A 17,323-nucleotide genomic window follows, 5' to 3' on the forward strand; every position below is an offset into this window, starting at 1 on the left:
CAGTATGGTTTACAATGGTGACATGTAGGGATGGATATGTAGGATTGATTCTAGATCAGTAACAGACACACACAGTATGCTAATCTTTGCGCAATTTACTGAGGACTATACCTGTATAACTTCAAAGCCACAATGTAATCCATATAATACGCTAATACTGAATGAATAAGCATTATTCTGAATGAATAAGAATAGTATTATTTATTGACATAATGTCTTCCCTGTCAATGAATCCTCGTCAGTCATTATAGTTCTCCTTACAGTAAAAGGGAGCGATTCAATCAGAGATGAGCAACAGTGTGTGTGTGTGTGTGTGTGTGTGTGTGTGTGTGTGTGTGTGTGTGTGTCAACGCACGCGCACGCTCTGCACCGTCCGTATTGCGCGTGCGCGCGTGGGTAAATAGGCACTGAGGAGAACAGGGTCCGTCCTTTAACGGTAAAAACCCGAGCGGGGTTAACAACGGAAGAAGGAGACAGAAGTGGGATGGAGTGATGCTGACCAGCAAGAGGACCCGGAGAGAAACAACGGGACCGCGGTGACCACAGAGAAGCAGAAAGACCGGTAAGTAAATGCATAGCAATGTATTGATTTAGCATTTTATCAAAGGGGTTTTATTAACGCAAATAGCCTGCAGTAGAGCTATACTCGCTGTGTATTTCTCTTGCAGCCACTTACAACAGTAAAAATAACGGGCAGCCCAATGCCGTGTCATGTATAGCCTGTCTGCACTGAGTTTTGTTAGGGGCTAATGCACTTAAGTATTCTTATGTAGGCTTACAATGATCTTCATTTCAAGGTATTTGAAGGACAACAAAGTTGTCCCCCCCCCATTGTCATTCCATATGATTTCAACCACTTTCTGACTGCCCCCCTTTTGATTTGAACGAAACCTTCCATACATGTTTGCCCATTGTAGAAGTTGCCCGAAAGTGATTCTTTTTCATCTAAATGCCAAAACATTCAGGTGATACAGTGGTGTTAAATAGTATCCAGTACATTAAAAATACTACTTGAGTAAAAGTCTAAAAGTATTTGTTTTTAAGTATACTTAAGTATCAAAAGTAAATTTAATTGATTTTCTGGATTTTTATTTATTTATGGATAGCCAGAGGCACACTCCAACACTGAGACAATAATTTACAAATGCGGCATTTGTGTTTAGTGAGTCCTTCAGATCAAAGGCAGTAGGGAGGACCAGGGATGTTCTCTGTTTAGTGAGTCCTTCAGATCAAAGGCAGTAGGGATGACCAGGGATGTTCTCTGTTTAGTGAGTCCTCCAGATCAGAGGCAGTAGGGAGGACCAGGGATGTTCTCTTGAAAAGTGTGTGATTTGGACGATTTTCCTCTCCTGCTAATAATTTGGAATGTAACAAGTACTTTGGGGTGTCAGGGTAGGCTATCGTAAATAAGAATTTGTTCTTAACTGACTTGCCTAGTTAAATAAAAAAAATCTATGTCTTTATCAATTAAACATATAAATAATTGCATTTGACATCATTTGAAAGCTTACAAACCAGATTGTCAAACTATTAAAAAATGTATTTAAAAATACGTTTTTAAATAAAATTGCGTAATTTTTTTAACCTTTCAGTCAATATAAAAAACGCATTAATTCAACAAAAAAATGATATTCATATATGTTGTAGTTAGGACCCTGTTTGACATCATCTGAGGTGTTTGTGTTGTGCCTGTCTTCAGACACAGCATACTTCTGAATACAGGTAGGTGTCATGTAAAGGCTGATAAATGTCAGTGGTGGAAACAGTACCCACTTGTCATACTTGAGTAAAAGTAAAGATACCTTAATAGAAAATGACTCAAGTAAAAGTAAAAGTCACCCAGTGAAATAATACTTGAGTAAAAGTCTAAAAGTATTTGGTTTTAAATATACTTAAGTATCAAAAGTGTATGGAAATGCTAAAATATACTGAAGTATTAAAAGTATAAATCATTTCAAATTCCTTATATTAAACCAGACGGCACAATTTTCTTGTTTTTTTAAATTGAAGGATAGCAAGGGGCCACTCCAACACTTTGACATAATTTACAAATAAGCATTTGTGTATAGTGAATCTGCCAGATCAGAGGCAGTAGGGACGACCAGGGATGTTCTCTGTTTAGTGAATCTGCCAGATCAGAGGCAGTAGGGACGACCAGGGATGTTCTCTTGATAAATGTGTGAAGTGGACAATTTTCCTGTCAAAATGTAACAAGTACTCTTGGGGATCAGGGAAAATGTATCAAGTAAAAAGTACATTATTTTCTTTAGGAATGTAGTTAAAGTAAAAGTTGGCAAAAACGTAAATAGTAAAATAAGAACAGGTACCCCCAAAATCTACTTAAGTAGTTATTTTTACTTAAGTAATTTACACCACTGATAAATGTACTAAAATGTGAATATAATGTAAATTTTAACTTTCATTTGGTAACACAAAGATGATTGTAGAACATACACGCAAAACAATGCCGGATTCAAAACTTTGAATTTTTAAATTTAAGTTATGATACAAATTTATTGTAACTATTTGAATGTTATATATATGGGGGATACAATAATACAGTAGCTTGTTTTTGGTTGTAGGTCCTGGAATGGCTGAAGAATTGCAACATTTACCTGAAGCTAACTCTGCAGATAGCACTACTGGGTGATTTGAAAAGTCATTGTCAGTCAATCAATTATATAATAATACTTTTAGCAACAAATGTTATCTTTAATTTACAATCTGTAGAAACCATGAGAATAGAAAGGTTCAGAACTGTTGTAAAACAGCACAGCACAGATGAAAAAGACATGGCAAATAGAAATCCAATATGGATGGTGTTAAGAGATAGATGGGCGGGGTTGAGTGGAGCTGAAGGGTGGGACAAATAACAACAAGATAACTCATGTCAAATATACTGTGTATGTTAAATGTATATAGGTTCAGAACTATTGTGAAAGAGCACAGTTAAAAATATATGGCAAATAGAAATGAAACTGGATGGTCTTCAGAAATAGATGGGAGGGTTTGAGGGTAGAGGAAGGACATCAGTAATAGATGGGAGGATCTGAGGGTAGAGGAAGGACATCAGTAATAGATGGGAGGGTTAGAGGGTAGAGGAAGGACATCAGTAATAGATGGGAGGGTTAGAGGGTAGAGGAAGGACATCAGAAATAGATGGGAGGGTTAGAGGGTAGAGGAAGGACATCAGAAATAGATGGGAGGGTCAGAGGGTAGAGGAAGGACATCAGTAATAGATGGGAGGGTTAGAGGGTAGAGGAAGGACAGGAGAAAAAACAAACAAAAGATTACTATTGTAAAAGAGATTGTGTCCGTAAAATGTATAAGCTGAAAGTATAAACTGAAGTGTTGATGTTCATTAGTTTACTCCAATTAGGGGAGGGGTGGTAAAATATCTTTTTAAAAGATGCACACTCTTGGCATTCTCTCAACCAGCTTCATGAGGTAGTCACCTTGAATGCATTTCAATTGACAGGTGTGCCTTGGTAAAAGTTCATTTATGGATTTTCTTTCCTTCTTAATGCGTTTGAGCCAATCAGTTGAGTTGTGACAAGGTAGGTGTGGTAAACAGAAGATAGCCCTATTTGGTGAAAGACTAAGTCCATATTATGGGAAGAACAGCTCAAATAAGCAAAGAGAAACGACAGTCCATCATTACTTTAAGACATGAAGGTCAGTCAATGCGGAACATTTCAAGAACTTTGAACGTTTCTTCAAGTGCAGTCGCAAAAACCATCAAGCGCTATGATGAAACTGGTTCTCATGAGGATCGCCACAGGAAAGGAAGACCCAGAGCTATCGCTGCTGCAGAGGATACGTTCATTAGAGTTACCAGCCTCAGAAATTGCAGCTCAAATAAATGCTTCACAGAGTTCAAGTAAGAGACACATCTCAACACCAACTGCTCAGAGGAGACTGCGTGAATCGGGCCTTCATGCTCAAATTGCTGCAAAGAAACCACTACTAAAGTCACCAATAAGAAGCAGTGACTTGCTTAGTCCAAGAAACACGAGCAATGGACATTAGACAGGTGGAAATCTGTGGAAGACAGGTGGATGTCCAAATTTGAGATTTTTGAATCCAACTGCTGTGTCTTTGTGAGACGCAGAGTAGGTGAACGGATAAACGCCGCATGTTGTTCCCATCGTGAAGCACGGAGGAGAAGGTGTGATGGTGTGGGGTTGCTTTTCTGGTGACACTGTCAGTGATTTATTCAGAATTCAAGGCACACTTAACCAGCATGGCTACCAAAGCATTCTGCAGCGATACGCCATACCATCAGGTTTGCGCTTAGTGGAATTATCATTTGTTTTTCAACAGGACAATGATCCAACACACCTCCAGGCTGTGCAAGGGCTATTTGACCAAGAAGGAGAGTGATGGAGTGCTGCATCAGATGACCTGGCCTCCACAATCCCCCAACCTCAACCAAATTAAGATGGTTTGGGATGATTCAGACCGCAGACTGAAGGAAATACTGCCAACAAGTGTTCAGCATAAGTGGGAACTCCTTCAAGACTGTTGGAAAAGCATTTCAGGTGAAGCTGGTTGAGAGAATAACACGCGTGTGCAAAGCTGTCATCAAGGAAAAGGGTGGCTACTTTGAAGAATCTATTTGTTACCACATGATTCCATATGTGTTATTTCATAGTTTAGATGTCTTCACTATTATTATACAATGTAGAAAATAGTAAAAATAAATAAAAACCCTTGAATAAGTAAGTGTGAGTAAGTGTGTCCAAACCTTTGACTGGTACTGTATATATACGTACAGTTGAAGTCGGAAGTTTACATACACCTTAGCCAAATACATTTAAACTCCGTTTTTCACAATTCCTGACATTTAATCCTAGTAAAAAATTCCCTGTCTTAGGTCAGTTAGGATCACCATTTTATTTTAAGAATGTGACATGCCAGAATAATAGCAGAGAGAATGATTAATTTCAGCTTTTATTTCTTTCATCACATTGCCAGTGGGTCAGAAGTTTACATACACTCAATTAGTATTTGGTAGCATTGCCTTTAAATTGTTTAACTTGGGTCAAACGATTTGGGTAGCCTTCCACAAGCTTCCCACAATAAGTTGGGTGAATTTTTGCCCATTCCTCCTGACAGAGCTGGTGTAACTGAGTCAGGTTTGTAGGCCTCCTTGCTCGCACACTCTTTTTCAGTTCTGCCCACAAATTTTCTATAGGATTGAGGTCAGGGCTTTGTGATGGCCACTCCAATACCTTGACTTTGTTGTCCTTAAGCCATTTTGCCACAACTTTGGAAGCATGCTTGGGGTCATTGTCCATTTGGAAGACCCATTTTGCAACCCAGAATGTGGTACCTTCGAGTGTTTGGAAATTGCTCCCAAGGATGAACCAGACTTGTGGAGGTCGCCAATTTTTTTTATGAGGTCTTGGCTGATTTCTTATGATTTTCCCATGATGTCAAGCAAAGAGGCACTGAGCTTGAAGGTAGGCCTTGAAATACATCCACAGGTACACCTCCAATTGACTCAAATGATGTCCATTAGCCTATCAGAAGCTTCTAAAGCCATGACATAATTTTCTGGACTTTTCCAAGCTGTTTAGAGGCACAGTCAACTTAGTGCATGTAAACTACTGACCCACTGGAATATATATGTGTGTATATATATATATATATATATATATATGTACAGTGCATTCAGAAAGTATTCAGACCCCTTCACTTTTTCCACATTTTGTTACGCTACAGCCTTGTTCTAAAATGAAGTAAATAATTTTTTCCCCTCATCAATCTACACACAATAACCCATACTGACAAAGTGAAAACAGGTTTTTAGAATAAAAAAATAAATACCTTATGTAAATAAGTATTCAGACCCCTTGTTATGAAACTCAAAATTGAGCTCAGGTGCATCCTGTTTCCATTGATCATCCTTGAGATGTTTCTACAACTTGATTGGGGTCTACCTGTGGTCAATTCAATTTATTGGGGCATGATTTAGAAAGGCACACACCTGGCTATATAAGGTCCCACAGTTGACAGTGCATGTCAGAGCAAAAACCAAGCCATCGGGTCAAAGGAATTGTCCATAGAGCTCCGAAACAGGATTGTGTCGAGGCACAGATCTGGGAAAGGGTACCAAAACATTTCTGCAGCATTGAAGGTCCCCAAGAACACAGTGGCCTCCATCATTCTTAAATTAATGAAATTTGGAACCACCAAGACTCACATCTGGAGGAAACCTGGCACCATCCCTGCGGCGAAGCATGGTGGTGGCAGCATCACGCTGTTTTTCAGGGACTGGGAGACTAGTCAGGATCGAGGGAAAGATGAACTGAGAAAGGTACAGAGTGTTCTTTGATGAAAACCTGCTCCAGAGGGCTCAGGACCTCAGTCTGGCACAAAGGTGTACCTTCCAACAGGACCACGACCCTAAGCACACAGCCAAGACAACGCAAGAGTGGCTTCGGGGCAAGTCTCTGAATGTCCTTGAGTGGCCTAGCCACAGCCTGGACTTGAAACCGATCTAACATCTCTGGAGAGACCTGAAAATAGCTGTGCAGCGACGCTCCCCATCCAACCTGACAGTTCTTGAGAGGATCTGCAGAGAAGAATGAAAGAAACTACCCTAATATACAGTGGGGCAAAAAAGGATTTAGTCAGCCACCAATTGTGCAAGTTATCCCACTTAAAAAGGTGAGAGAGGCCTGCAATTTTCATCATAGGTACACTTCAACTATGACAGACAAAATGAGAAAAAAAATCCAGAAAACCACATTGTAGGTTTTTAATTAATTAATTTGCAAATTATGGTGGAAAATAAGTATTTGGTCAATAACACAAGTTTATCTCAATACTTTGTTATCTACCCTTTGTTCGCAATGACAGAGGTCAAACGTTTTCTGTAAGGCCTCACAAGGTTTTCACACACTGTTGCTGGTGTTTTGGCCCATTCCTCCATGCAGATCTCCTCTAGAGCGGTGATGTTTTGGGGCTGTTGCTGGGCAACACGGACTTTCAACTCCCTCCAAAGATTTTCTATGGGGTTGAGATCTGGAGACTTGCTAGGCCACTCCAGGACCTTGAAATGCTTCTGGCTAGGCCACTCCAGGACCTTGAAATGCTTCTTACGAAGCCACTCCTTCGTTGCCCGGGCGGTGTGTTTGGGATCATTGTCATGCTGAAAGACCCAGCTACGTTTCATCTTCAATGCCCTTGCTGATGGAAGGTTTTCACTCAAAATCTCACGATACATGGACCCATTCATTCTTTCCTTTACACGGATCAGTCGTCCTGGTCCCTTTGCAGAAAAACAGCCCCAAAGCATGATGTTTCCACCCCCATGCTTCGCAGTAGGTATGGTGTTCTTTGGATGCAACTCAGCATTCTTTGTCCTCCAAACACGACGAGTTGAGTTTTTACCAAAGAGTTCTATTTTGGTTTCATCTGACCATATGACATTCTCCCAATCTTCTTCTGGATCATCCAAATGTTCTCTAGCAAACTTCAGACGGGCCTGGACATGTACTGGCTTAAGCAGGGGGACACGTCATGCACTGCAGGATTTGAGTCCCTGGCTGCGTAGCGTGTTACTGATGGTAGGCTTTGTTACTTTGGTCCCAGGTCTCTGCAGGTCATTCACTACGTCCCCCCGTGTGGTTCTGGGATTTTTGCTCACCGTTCTTGTGATCATTTTGACCCCACGGGGTGAGATCTTGCGTGGAGCCCCAGATCGAGGGAGATTATCAGTGGTCTTGTATGTCTTCCATTTCCGAATTATTGCTCCCACAGTTGATTTCTTCAAACCAAGCTGCTTACCTATTGCAGATTCAGTCTTCCCAGCCTGGTGCAGGTCTACAATTTTGCTTCTGGTGTCCATTTGACAGCTCTTTGGTCTTGGCCATAGTCAATTTTAGAATAAGGTTGTAACATAACAAAATGTGGAAAAATTGAAGGGGTCTGAATACTTTCCAAAGGCACTGTATGTATATGTTTATGATGGAAGCTACAATCAATCAGCAATATTAAAGCTGATCTAACCCCCCCCCCCCCCCCCCCCCCCCCCGAATTATTTTTATTATGGTTGGAGAATGTTAGAGAACGAGTTATGGGAAGATTCTTTGATTTAAATTAGACTGTTAGGTTTCCTATGGAAGACTATTTGGCTACCTTGTAGGGTGTTGGGCAGTAATCAAAAGGTTACTGGTTCGTATCCCCGGCATGGCAAGGTGGGAAAAAACCTGATTCATAAAGGTTACTGGTTCGTATCCCCGAGATGGCAAGGTGGGAAAAAGCCTGATTCATAAAGGTTACTGGTTCGTATCCCCGACATGGCAAGGTGGGAAAAAACCTGATTCATAAAGGTTACTGGTTCGTATCCCCGAGATGGCAAGGTGGGAAAAAACCTGATTCATAAAGGTTACTGGTTCGTATCCCCGAGATGGCAAGGTGGGAAAAAACCTGATTCATAAAGGTTACTGGTTCGTATCCCCGAGATGGCAAGGTGGGAAAAAACCTGATTCATAAAGGTTACTGGTTCGTATCCCCGAGATGGCAAGGTGGGAAAAAACCTGATTCATAAAGGTTACTGGTTCGCATCCGAAATTGGCAAGGTGGGAAAAAACCTGATTCATAAAGGTTACTGATTCGTATCCCCGAGATGGCAAGGTGGGAAAAAACCTGATTCATAAAGGTTACTGGTTTATATCCCCGAGATGGCAAGGTGGGAAAAAACCTGATTCATAAAGGTTACTGGTTCGTATCCCAGAGATGGCAAGGTGGGAAAAAACCTGATTCATAAAGGTTACTGGTTCGTATCCCCGAGATGGCAAGGTGGGAAAAAACCTGATTCATAAAGGTTACTGGTTCGTATACCAGAGATGGCAAGGTGGGAAAAAACCTGATTCATAAAGGTTACTGGTTCGTATCCCAGAGATGGCAAGGTGGGAAAAAACCTGATTCATAAAGGTTACTGATTCGTATCCCCGAGATGGCAAGGTGGGAAAAAACCTGATTCATAAAGGTTACTGGTTTATATCCCCGAGATGGCAAGGTGGGGAAAAACCGGATTCATAAAGGTTACTGGTTCATATCCCCGAGATGGCAAGGTGGGAAAAAACCTGATTCATAAAGGTTACTGGTTCGTATCCCCGAGATGGCAAGGTGGGAAAAAACCTGATTCATAAAGGTTACTGGTTTATATCCCCGAGATGGCAAGGTGGGAAAAAACCTGATTCATAAAGGTTACTGGTTCGTATCCCAGAGATGGCAAGGTGGGAAAAAACCTGATTCATAAAGGTTACTGGTTCGTATCCCCGAGATGGCAAGGTGGGAAAAAACCTGATTCATAAAGGTTACTGGTTCGTATACCAGAGATGGCAAGGTGGGAAAAAACCTGATTCATAAAGGTTACTGGTTCGTATCCCAGAGATGGCAAGGTGGGAAAAAACCTGATTCATAAAGGTTACTGGTTCGTATCCCCGAGATGGCAAGGTGGGAAAAAACCTGATTCATAAAGGTTACTGGTTCGTATACCAGAGATGGCAAGGTGGGAAAAAACCTGATTCATAAAGGTTACTGGTTCGTATCCCAGAGATGGCAAGGTGGGAAAAAACCTGATTCATAAAGGTTACTGATTCGTATCCCCGAGATGGCAAGGTGGGAAAAAACCTGATTCATAAAGGTTACTGGTTTATATCCCCGAGATGGCAAGGTGGGGAAAAACCGGATTCATAAAGGTTACTGGTTCATATCCCCGAGATGGCAAGGTGGGAAAAAACCTGATTCATAAAGGTTACTGGTTCGTATCCCCGAGATGGCAAGGTGGGAAAAAACCTGATTCATAAAGGTTACTGGTTCGTATCCCTGAGATGGCAAGGTGGGAAAAAACCTGATTCATAAAGGTTACTGGTTCGTATCCCAGAGATGGCAAGGTGGGAAAAAACCTGATTCATAAAGGTTACTGGTTCGTATCCCCGAGATGGCAAGGTGGGAAAAAACCTGATTCATAAAGGTTACTGGTTCGTATCCCAGAGATGGCAAGGTGGGAAAAAGCCTGATTCATAAAGGTTACTGGTTCGTATCCCCGACATGGCAAGGTGGGAAAAAACCTGATTCATAAAGGTTACTGGTTCGTATCCCCGAGATGGCAAGGTGGGAAAAAACCTGATTCATAAAGGTTACTGGTTCGTATCCCCGAGATGGCAAGGTGGGAAAAAACCTGATTCATAAAGGTTACTGGTTCGTATCCCCGAGATGGCAAGGTGGGAAAAAACCTGATTCATAAAGGTTACTGGTTCGTATCCCCGAGATGGCAAGGTGGGAAAAAACCTGATTCATAAAGGTTACTGGTTCGCATCCGAAATTGGCAAGGTGGGAAAAAACCTGATTCATAAAGGTTACTGATTCGTATCCCCGAGATGGCAAGGTGGGAAAAAACCTGATTCATAAAGGTTACTGGTTTATATCCCCGAGATGGCAAGGTGGGAAAAAACCTGATTCATAAAGGTTACTGGTTCGTATCCCAGAGATGGCAAGGTGGGAAAAAACCTGATTCATAAAGGTTACTGGTTCGTATCCCCGAGATGGCAAGGTGGGAAAAAACCTGATTCATAAAGGTTACTGGTTCGTATCCCCGAGATGGCAAGGTGGGAAAAAACCTGATTCATAAAGGTTACTGGTTCGTATCCCAGAGATGGCAAGGTGGGAAAAAACCTGATTCATAAAGGTTACTGATTCGTATCCCCGAGATGGCAAGGTGGGAAAAAACCTGATTCATAAAGGTTACTGGTTTATATCCCCGAGATGGCAAGGTGGGGAAAAACCGGATTCATAAAGGTTACTGGTTCGTATCCCCGAGATGGCAAGGTGGGAAAAAACCTGATTCATAAAGGTTACTGGTTCGTATCCCCGAGATGGCAAGGTGGGAAAAAACCTGATTCATAAAGGTTACTGGTTCGTATCCCTGAGATGGCAAGGTGGGAAAAAACCTGATTCATAAAGGTTACTGGTTCGTATCCCAGAGATGGCAAGGTGGGAAAAAACCTGATTCATAAAGGTTACTGGTTCGTATCCCCGAGATGGCAAGGTGGGAAAAAACCTGATTCATAAAGGTTACTGGTTCGTATCCCAGAGATGGCAAGGTGGGAAAAAACCTGATTCACAAAGGTTACTGGTTCGTATCCCAGAGATGGCAAGGTGGGAAAAAACCTGATTCATAAAGGTTACTGGTTCGTATCCCCGAGATGGAAAGGTGGGAAAAAACCAGATTCATAAGGGTTGGGTTAAATGCAGAAGACACATTTCAGTTGTACAACTGACTAGGTATCCCGCTTTCCCTTTACTGAAATATAGATAATAGAACATACATTTCTATTCAAGTTGACATTCGATGCTGGGTGGACTGGCGGCCATCTGGTAATTGGAAGTTAAAGTTTCTACTCAATTTAAATGTCATGGTGTACCAGCTAAATTGTAGTGGTCTTAATGGAAATGTACATTCTATGAATTCTACTTCTATGATTGAAATGACACCCACCCTGTATTCAAGAGTATGCTGTGTCTCAACTGATGACGGGCACAACATAAATACCTCATATGATGCAAAATAGGGTCTGAGATACAACATAAATACCTCATATGATGTAAAATAGGGTCTGAGATTCAACATAAATACCTCATATGATGTAAAATAGGGTCTGAGATTCAACATAAATACCTCATATGATGTAAAATAGGGTCTGAGATACAACATAAATACCTCATATGATGTAAAATAGGGTCTGAGATACAACATAAATACCTCATATGATGTAAAATAGGGTCTGAGATTCAACATAAATACCTCATATGATGTAAAATAGGGTCTGAGATTCAACATAAATACCTCATATGATGTAAAATAGGGTCTGAGATACAACATAAATACCTCATATGATGTAAAATAGGGTCTGAGATACAACATAAATACCTCATATGATGTAAAATAGGGTCTGAGATACAACATAAATACCTCATATGATGTAAAATAGGGTCTGAGATACAACATAAATACCTCATATGATGTAAAATAGGGTCTAAGATACAACATAAATACCTCATATGATGTAAAATAGGGTCTGAGATACAACATAAATACCTCATATGATGTAAAATAGGGTCTGAGATACAACATAAATACCTCAAATGATGTAAAATAGGGTCTGAGATACAACATAAATACCTCATATGATGTAAAATAGGGTCTGGGATACAACATAAATACCTCAAATGATGTAAAATAGGGTCTGAGATACAACATAAATACCTCATATGATGTAAAATAGGGTCTGAGATACAACATAAATACCTCATATGATGTAAAATAGGGTCTGAGATACAACATAAATACCTCATATGATGTAAAATAGGGTCTGAGATACAATATAAATACCTCATATGATGTAAAATAGGGTCTGAGATATAACATAAATACCTCATATGATGTAAAATAGGGTCTGAGATACAACATAAATACCTCATATGATGTAAAATAGGGTCTGAGATACAACATAAATACCTCATATGATGTAAAATAGGATCTGAGATACAACATAAATACCTCATATGATGTAAAATAGGGTCTGAGATACAACATAAATACCTCATATGATGTAAAATAGGGTCTGAGATACAACATAAATACCTCATATGATGTAAAATAGGGTCTGAGATACAACATAAATACCTCATATGATGTAAAATAGGGTCTGAGATACAACATAAATACCTCATATGATGTAAAATAGGGTCTGAGATACAACATAAATACCTCAAATGATGTAAAATAGGGTCTGAGATACAACATAAATACCTCATATGATGTAAAATAGGGTCTAAGATACAACATAAATACCTCATATGATGTAAAATAGGGTCTGAGATACAACATAAATACCTCATATGATGTAAAATAGGGTCTGAGATACAACATAAATACCTCATATGATGTAAAATAGGGTCTGAGATACAACATAAATACCTCATATGATGTAAAATAGGGTCTGAGATACAACATAAATACCTCATATGATGTAAAATAGGGTCTGAGATACAACATAAATACCTCATATGATGTAAAATAGGGTCTGAGATACAACATAAATACCTCATATGATGTAAAATAGGGTCTGAGATACAACATAAATACCTCATATGATGTAAAATAGGGTCTGAGATACAACATAAATACCTCATATGATGTAAAATAGGGTCTGAGACACAACATAAATACCTCATATGATGTAAAATAGGGTCTGAGATACAACATAAATACCTCATATGATGTAAAATAGGGTCTGGGATACAACATAAATACCTCATATGATGTAAAATAGGGTCTGAGATACAACATAAATACCTCATATGATGTAAAATAGGGTCTGAGATACAACATAAATACCTCATATGATGTAAAATAGGGTCTGAGATACAATATAAATACCTCATATGATGTAAAATAGGGTCTGAGATATAACATAAATACCTCATATGATGTAAAATAGGGTCTGAGATACAATATAAATACCTCATATGATGTAAAATAGGGTCTGAGATACAACATAAATACCTCATATGATGTAAAATAGGGTCTACAACATAAATACCTCATATGATGTAAAATAGGGTCTGAGATACAACATAAATACCTCATATGATGTAAAATAGGGTCTGAGATACAACATAAATACCTCATATGATGTAAAATAGGGTCTGAGATACAACATAAATACCTCATATGATGTAAAATAGGGTCTGAGATACAACATAAATACCTCATATGATGTAAAATAGGGTCTGAGATACAACATATGTGAAAATGATTTTAGATCATTTACATTAAAGGTTAAAAAATGACCGAATTTTGTAAATAATATCTAACTCAACTTTTATATTTTTCAGTGTTGAAGACATGGATGTCTCATGGTAGGGTGGGATATGCAAAATTGGTCATATTTGAGGCCCTCTTTCTCCTCACTTTCTGACCAGTTCTTCCATGGATAAACAAGTATGGAAGGTTTTGTTTAAATCAGAAGGGGTGAAGTCAGAAGTGACTTCATTCATAGAGAACAACCCTGAACCCAAACAGCAGAAGAAGCAGCCTGTTGTATCAGATCTCCCTTGGACACTTTTATATGAGAGAAAATAGGTAAGGCACAGTATGGGTTTGCCATCTACATACCGGGGCCCTTTCATATCAGCCAAAACGTATGTTAAACAGATGTATTCAGTAGTACTTTATGGAAGATGACCAAACATTTTAATTGTAAGATCTAGACATTTACATTTAACAAGTAACCTTTCCTGCTGTGTGTTTTACTCAGACCGCGTGTTTGTGGTTGAATGCTGGTTTGGCTTATTTCTGCCCTCCGCTTCTCCCAAACAGACACGTATTTACTGTTCCCCCTCCATCCCTCCAAAGCACAGTAGCCAGATGGAAGCTGTTGATCTACTTAGTCAGAGGTGGATGTAGAGACCATTACCCAGACCAAAGCAAACAGTCACAGTCTGCACTCCGCAGTTTGCTGCTCACTGAGCTGTGAGTCCGCTAACACTAAACCATTAGAAACCATTACACCTGCAGGTTATAGCCCAGATTCCCAGAACATTGTTTTATTCAAGGAGCGCTAAAAAGGTCAATCACTAAGAAGTGTGTTTTATGTTCTTCTTTGACCTGCTGGGCTTAATTGCAGCAGCTGTGTTTCTTTTGTAAAGAACATGGCTGCCTAGTTTGATTAATATGTTTCATGTTGTGTTGTGTTTGCTGCTGATGCAAGCAACAGGGTTAGAGCAAGCAACAAGGTGATGTTATACTGGAAGGACGTCCCTGTGAGTTAAAGTCCTAAACAACAAGATGTAAGTCTTTTCACGATGAGAATAGTTTCTATTTGTTACTAGATCTCTTATTTACACTAACATTCTTTTGAGGAGCACCTGTTTCGTAGGTTTTCTAAGAGGTTCCAGTAACCCAACAAGCTTACCTGATCTCTTACCTGAGCTCCCGTATTGTGCCACTAACACAACCTAAAGATACATCATACCACCCACCCACTCTTATCTCCTCTGTGGTCAGGTAAGACTTGTGAAGCTGTATAGTATGCATTTGCATCAGGTAGCCGTTGAGGAGATGCTGCCCAGGGGCCCATGGAGTGTTGACCAATCTGTTAATGATTGAGTTGGCCTTCAACACTGCTGCAACCGGTTGCTATGCAGGTGGAGAGAGGGGATAGCTCGGTTGCCAGAGTAGAAGCCCAAGGCAAGATGGGGCTGCTGTAAATAAATATATCTCACAGTTACACAGGTAATTCATGTGAAAACAGTACATATTTACATTTCCTTTATTATACCAACCTGGCACAATTGCCCTGCAGCAAGGTTCATTAAATGTGGGGACCTTTAGCTGACATTTTGAAATAATTATCAGAGCTGATTCGAGGCCAATGTTCTTTCCATCAATTGAGAGAAAGCCTAATTTAGAAGCACATAATTGGACGAAGAACTTTCCATACTGTGCTTCTGATCCTTCCCCTTGATAAGGCTAGAAACTGAGGCCATTTGAATGCGTGTGCCCACACACGCGCGCACACGCACACACACACACACACACACACACACACACACACACACACACACACACACACACACACACACACACACACACACACACACACACACACACACACACACACACACACACTATCTTACACACACGCAAACACACACACACATTGAACTCAAGGATTTTCTCTCTTCCTCACATCCAGAGACGATGGTTGGCCTGAGAAACCGGTCCACGTGGGCCCCGCTTCTCCTCAAGGCCTCCTGCATCAAGTCCTGTGCCAACGGCTGCTCCCTGGGCATCACCGCACATCTCACTTACGCCAACACAGACACCGAACCTGTGGAGGGTGAGGTCACACACTGATGTCATGGGGAGAGGGGGATTTTGGGCCTAGTCACATATCAAGCCACAACATCTATAGCCGGATCTAGTCTTGGTCTTGTCTTTCTGTAATAGTCTTTCTGTAATGCAGTTCTTCAACTGCTGTCTGTTGTCCTTTATTCAATGCCCCTTGCACCTTCCCCCCACCCTCTCCCCCCAAGGTGTGTTTGTGTACCCGTTGGGGGAGAAGGAGGTGGTGGTGGGCTTTGAGGCGGTCATCGCCGGCCGCATGGTGGGAGTTCAGATCCAGAGTCGGGGGAAGCTGGAGGATTGCTGTCTGGACTGCTGCCCAGGATCGGGGCTCGACGGCCAATGTGGCAACGGACGGGAGTGGGGCTGCTGCGGGGGATCCAGCCTGGACATACAGTGTACCAACGGTGAACAAAGGGGGAAGGAGAGATGTACGGCAGAAGGGAAGGAGGGAGGGATAGATGGGAGTGGGGCTGCTGCGGGGGGTCCAGCCTGGACATACAGTGTACCAACGGTGAGCAAAGGGGGGAAGGAGAGATGTACGGCAGAAGGGAAGGAGGGAGGGATAGATGGGAGTGGGGCTGCTGCGGGGGATCCAGCCTGGACATACAGTGTACCAACGGTGAACAAAGGGGGGAGGGAGAGATGTACGGCAGAAGGGAAGGAGGGAGGGATAGATGGGAGTGGGGCTGCTGCGGGGGGTCCAGCCTGGACATACAGTGTACCAACGGTGAACAAAGGGGGGAAGGAGAGATGTACGGCAGAAGGGAAGGAGGGAGGGATAGATGGGAGTGGGGCTGCTGCGGGGGATCCAGCCTGGACATACAGTGTACCAACGGTGAACAAAGGGGGGAAGGAGAGATGTACGGCAGAAGGGAAGGAGGGAGGGATAGATGGGAGTGGGGCTGCTGCGGGGGATCCAGCCTGGACATACAGTGTACCAACGGTGAACAAAGGGGGGAAGGAGAGATGTACGGCAGAAGGGAAGGAGGGAGGGATAGATGGGAGTGGGGCTGCTGCGGGGGATCCAGCCTGGACATACAGTGTACCAACGGTGAACAAAGGGGGGAAGGAGAGATATACGGCAGAAGGGAAGGAGGGAGAGATAGATGGGAGTGGGGCTGCTGCGGGGGGTCCAGCCTGGACATACAGTGTACCAACGGTGAACAAAGGGGGGAAGGAGAGATGTACGGCAGAAGGGAAGGAGGGAGGGATAGATGGGAGTGGGGCTGCTGCGGGGGATCCAGCCTGGACATACAGTGTACCAACGGTGAACAAAGGGGGGAAGGAGAGATGTACGGCAGAAGGGAAGGAGGGAGGGATAGATGGGAGTGGGGCTGCTGCGGGGGATCCAGCCTGGACATACAGTGTACCAACGGTGAACAAAGGGGGGAA

General features: G+C 41.7%; 1 protein-coding gene across 2 annotated transcripts in view; it reads left to right on the plus strand.

Moving 5' to 3' along the window:
• The first annotated feature begins 449 nt into the window (after nucleotides 1-449).
• vwa5b2 (von Willebrand factor A domain containing 5B2) overlaps nucleotides 450-17,323 on the plus strand; it is a 35,786-nt gene continuing 18,912 nt past the window's right edge. Inside the window, exons 1-3 of one of the 2 annotated variants that reach the window (XM_031806502.1) lie at nucleotides 450-562; nucleotides 15,780-15,923; nucleotides 16,120-16,335. In XM_031806502.1, the coding sequence (XP_031662362.1) occupies nucleotides 15,785-15,923; nucleotides 16,120-16,335 (355 nt within the window). In that variant the 5' untranslated portion in view covers nucleotides 450-562; nucleotides 15,780-15,784. Of the gene's footprint in view, nucleotides 563-15,779; nucleotides 15,924-16,119; nucleotides 16,336-16,394; nucleotides 17,307-17,323 lie in introns of those variants that run through there. The other variant, XM_020453442.2, reaches the window with a different exon arrangement.

This window comes from Oncorhynchus kisutch, linkage group LG27 (assembly GCF_002021735.2).
Source record: "Oncorhynchus kisutch isolate 150728-3 linkage group LG27, Okis_V2, whole genome shotgun sequence".
NCBI classification, from domain to species: Eukaryota; Metazoa; Chordata; class Actinopteri; order Salmoniformes; family Salmonidae; genus Oncorhynchus; species Oncorhynchus kisutch.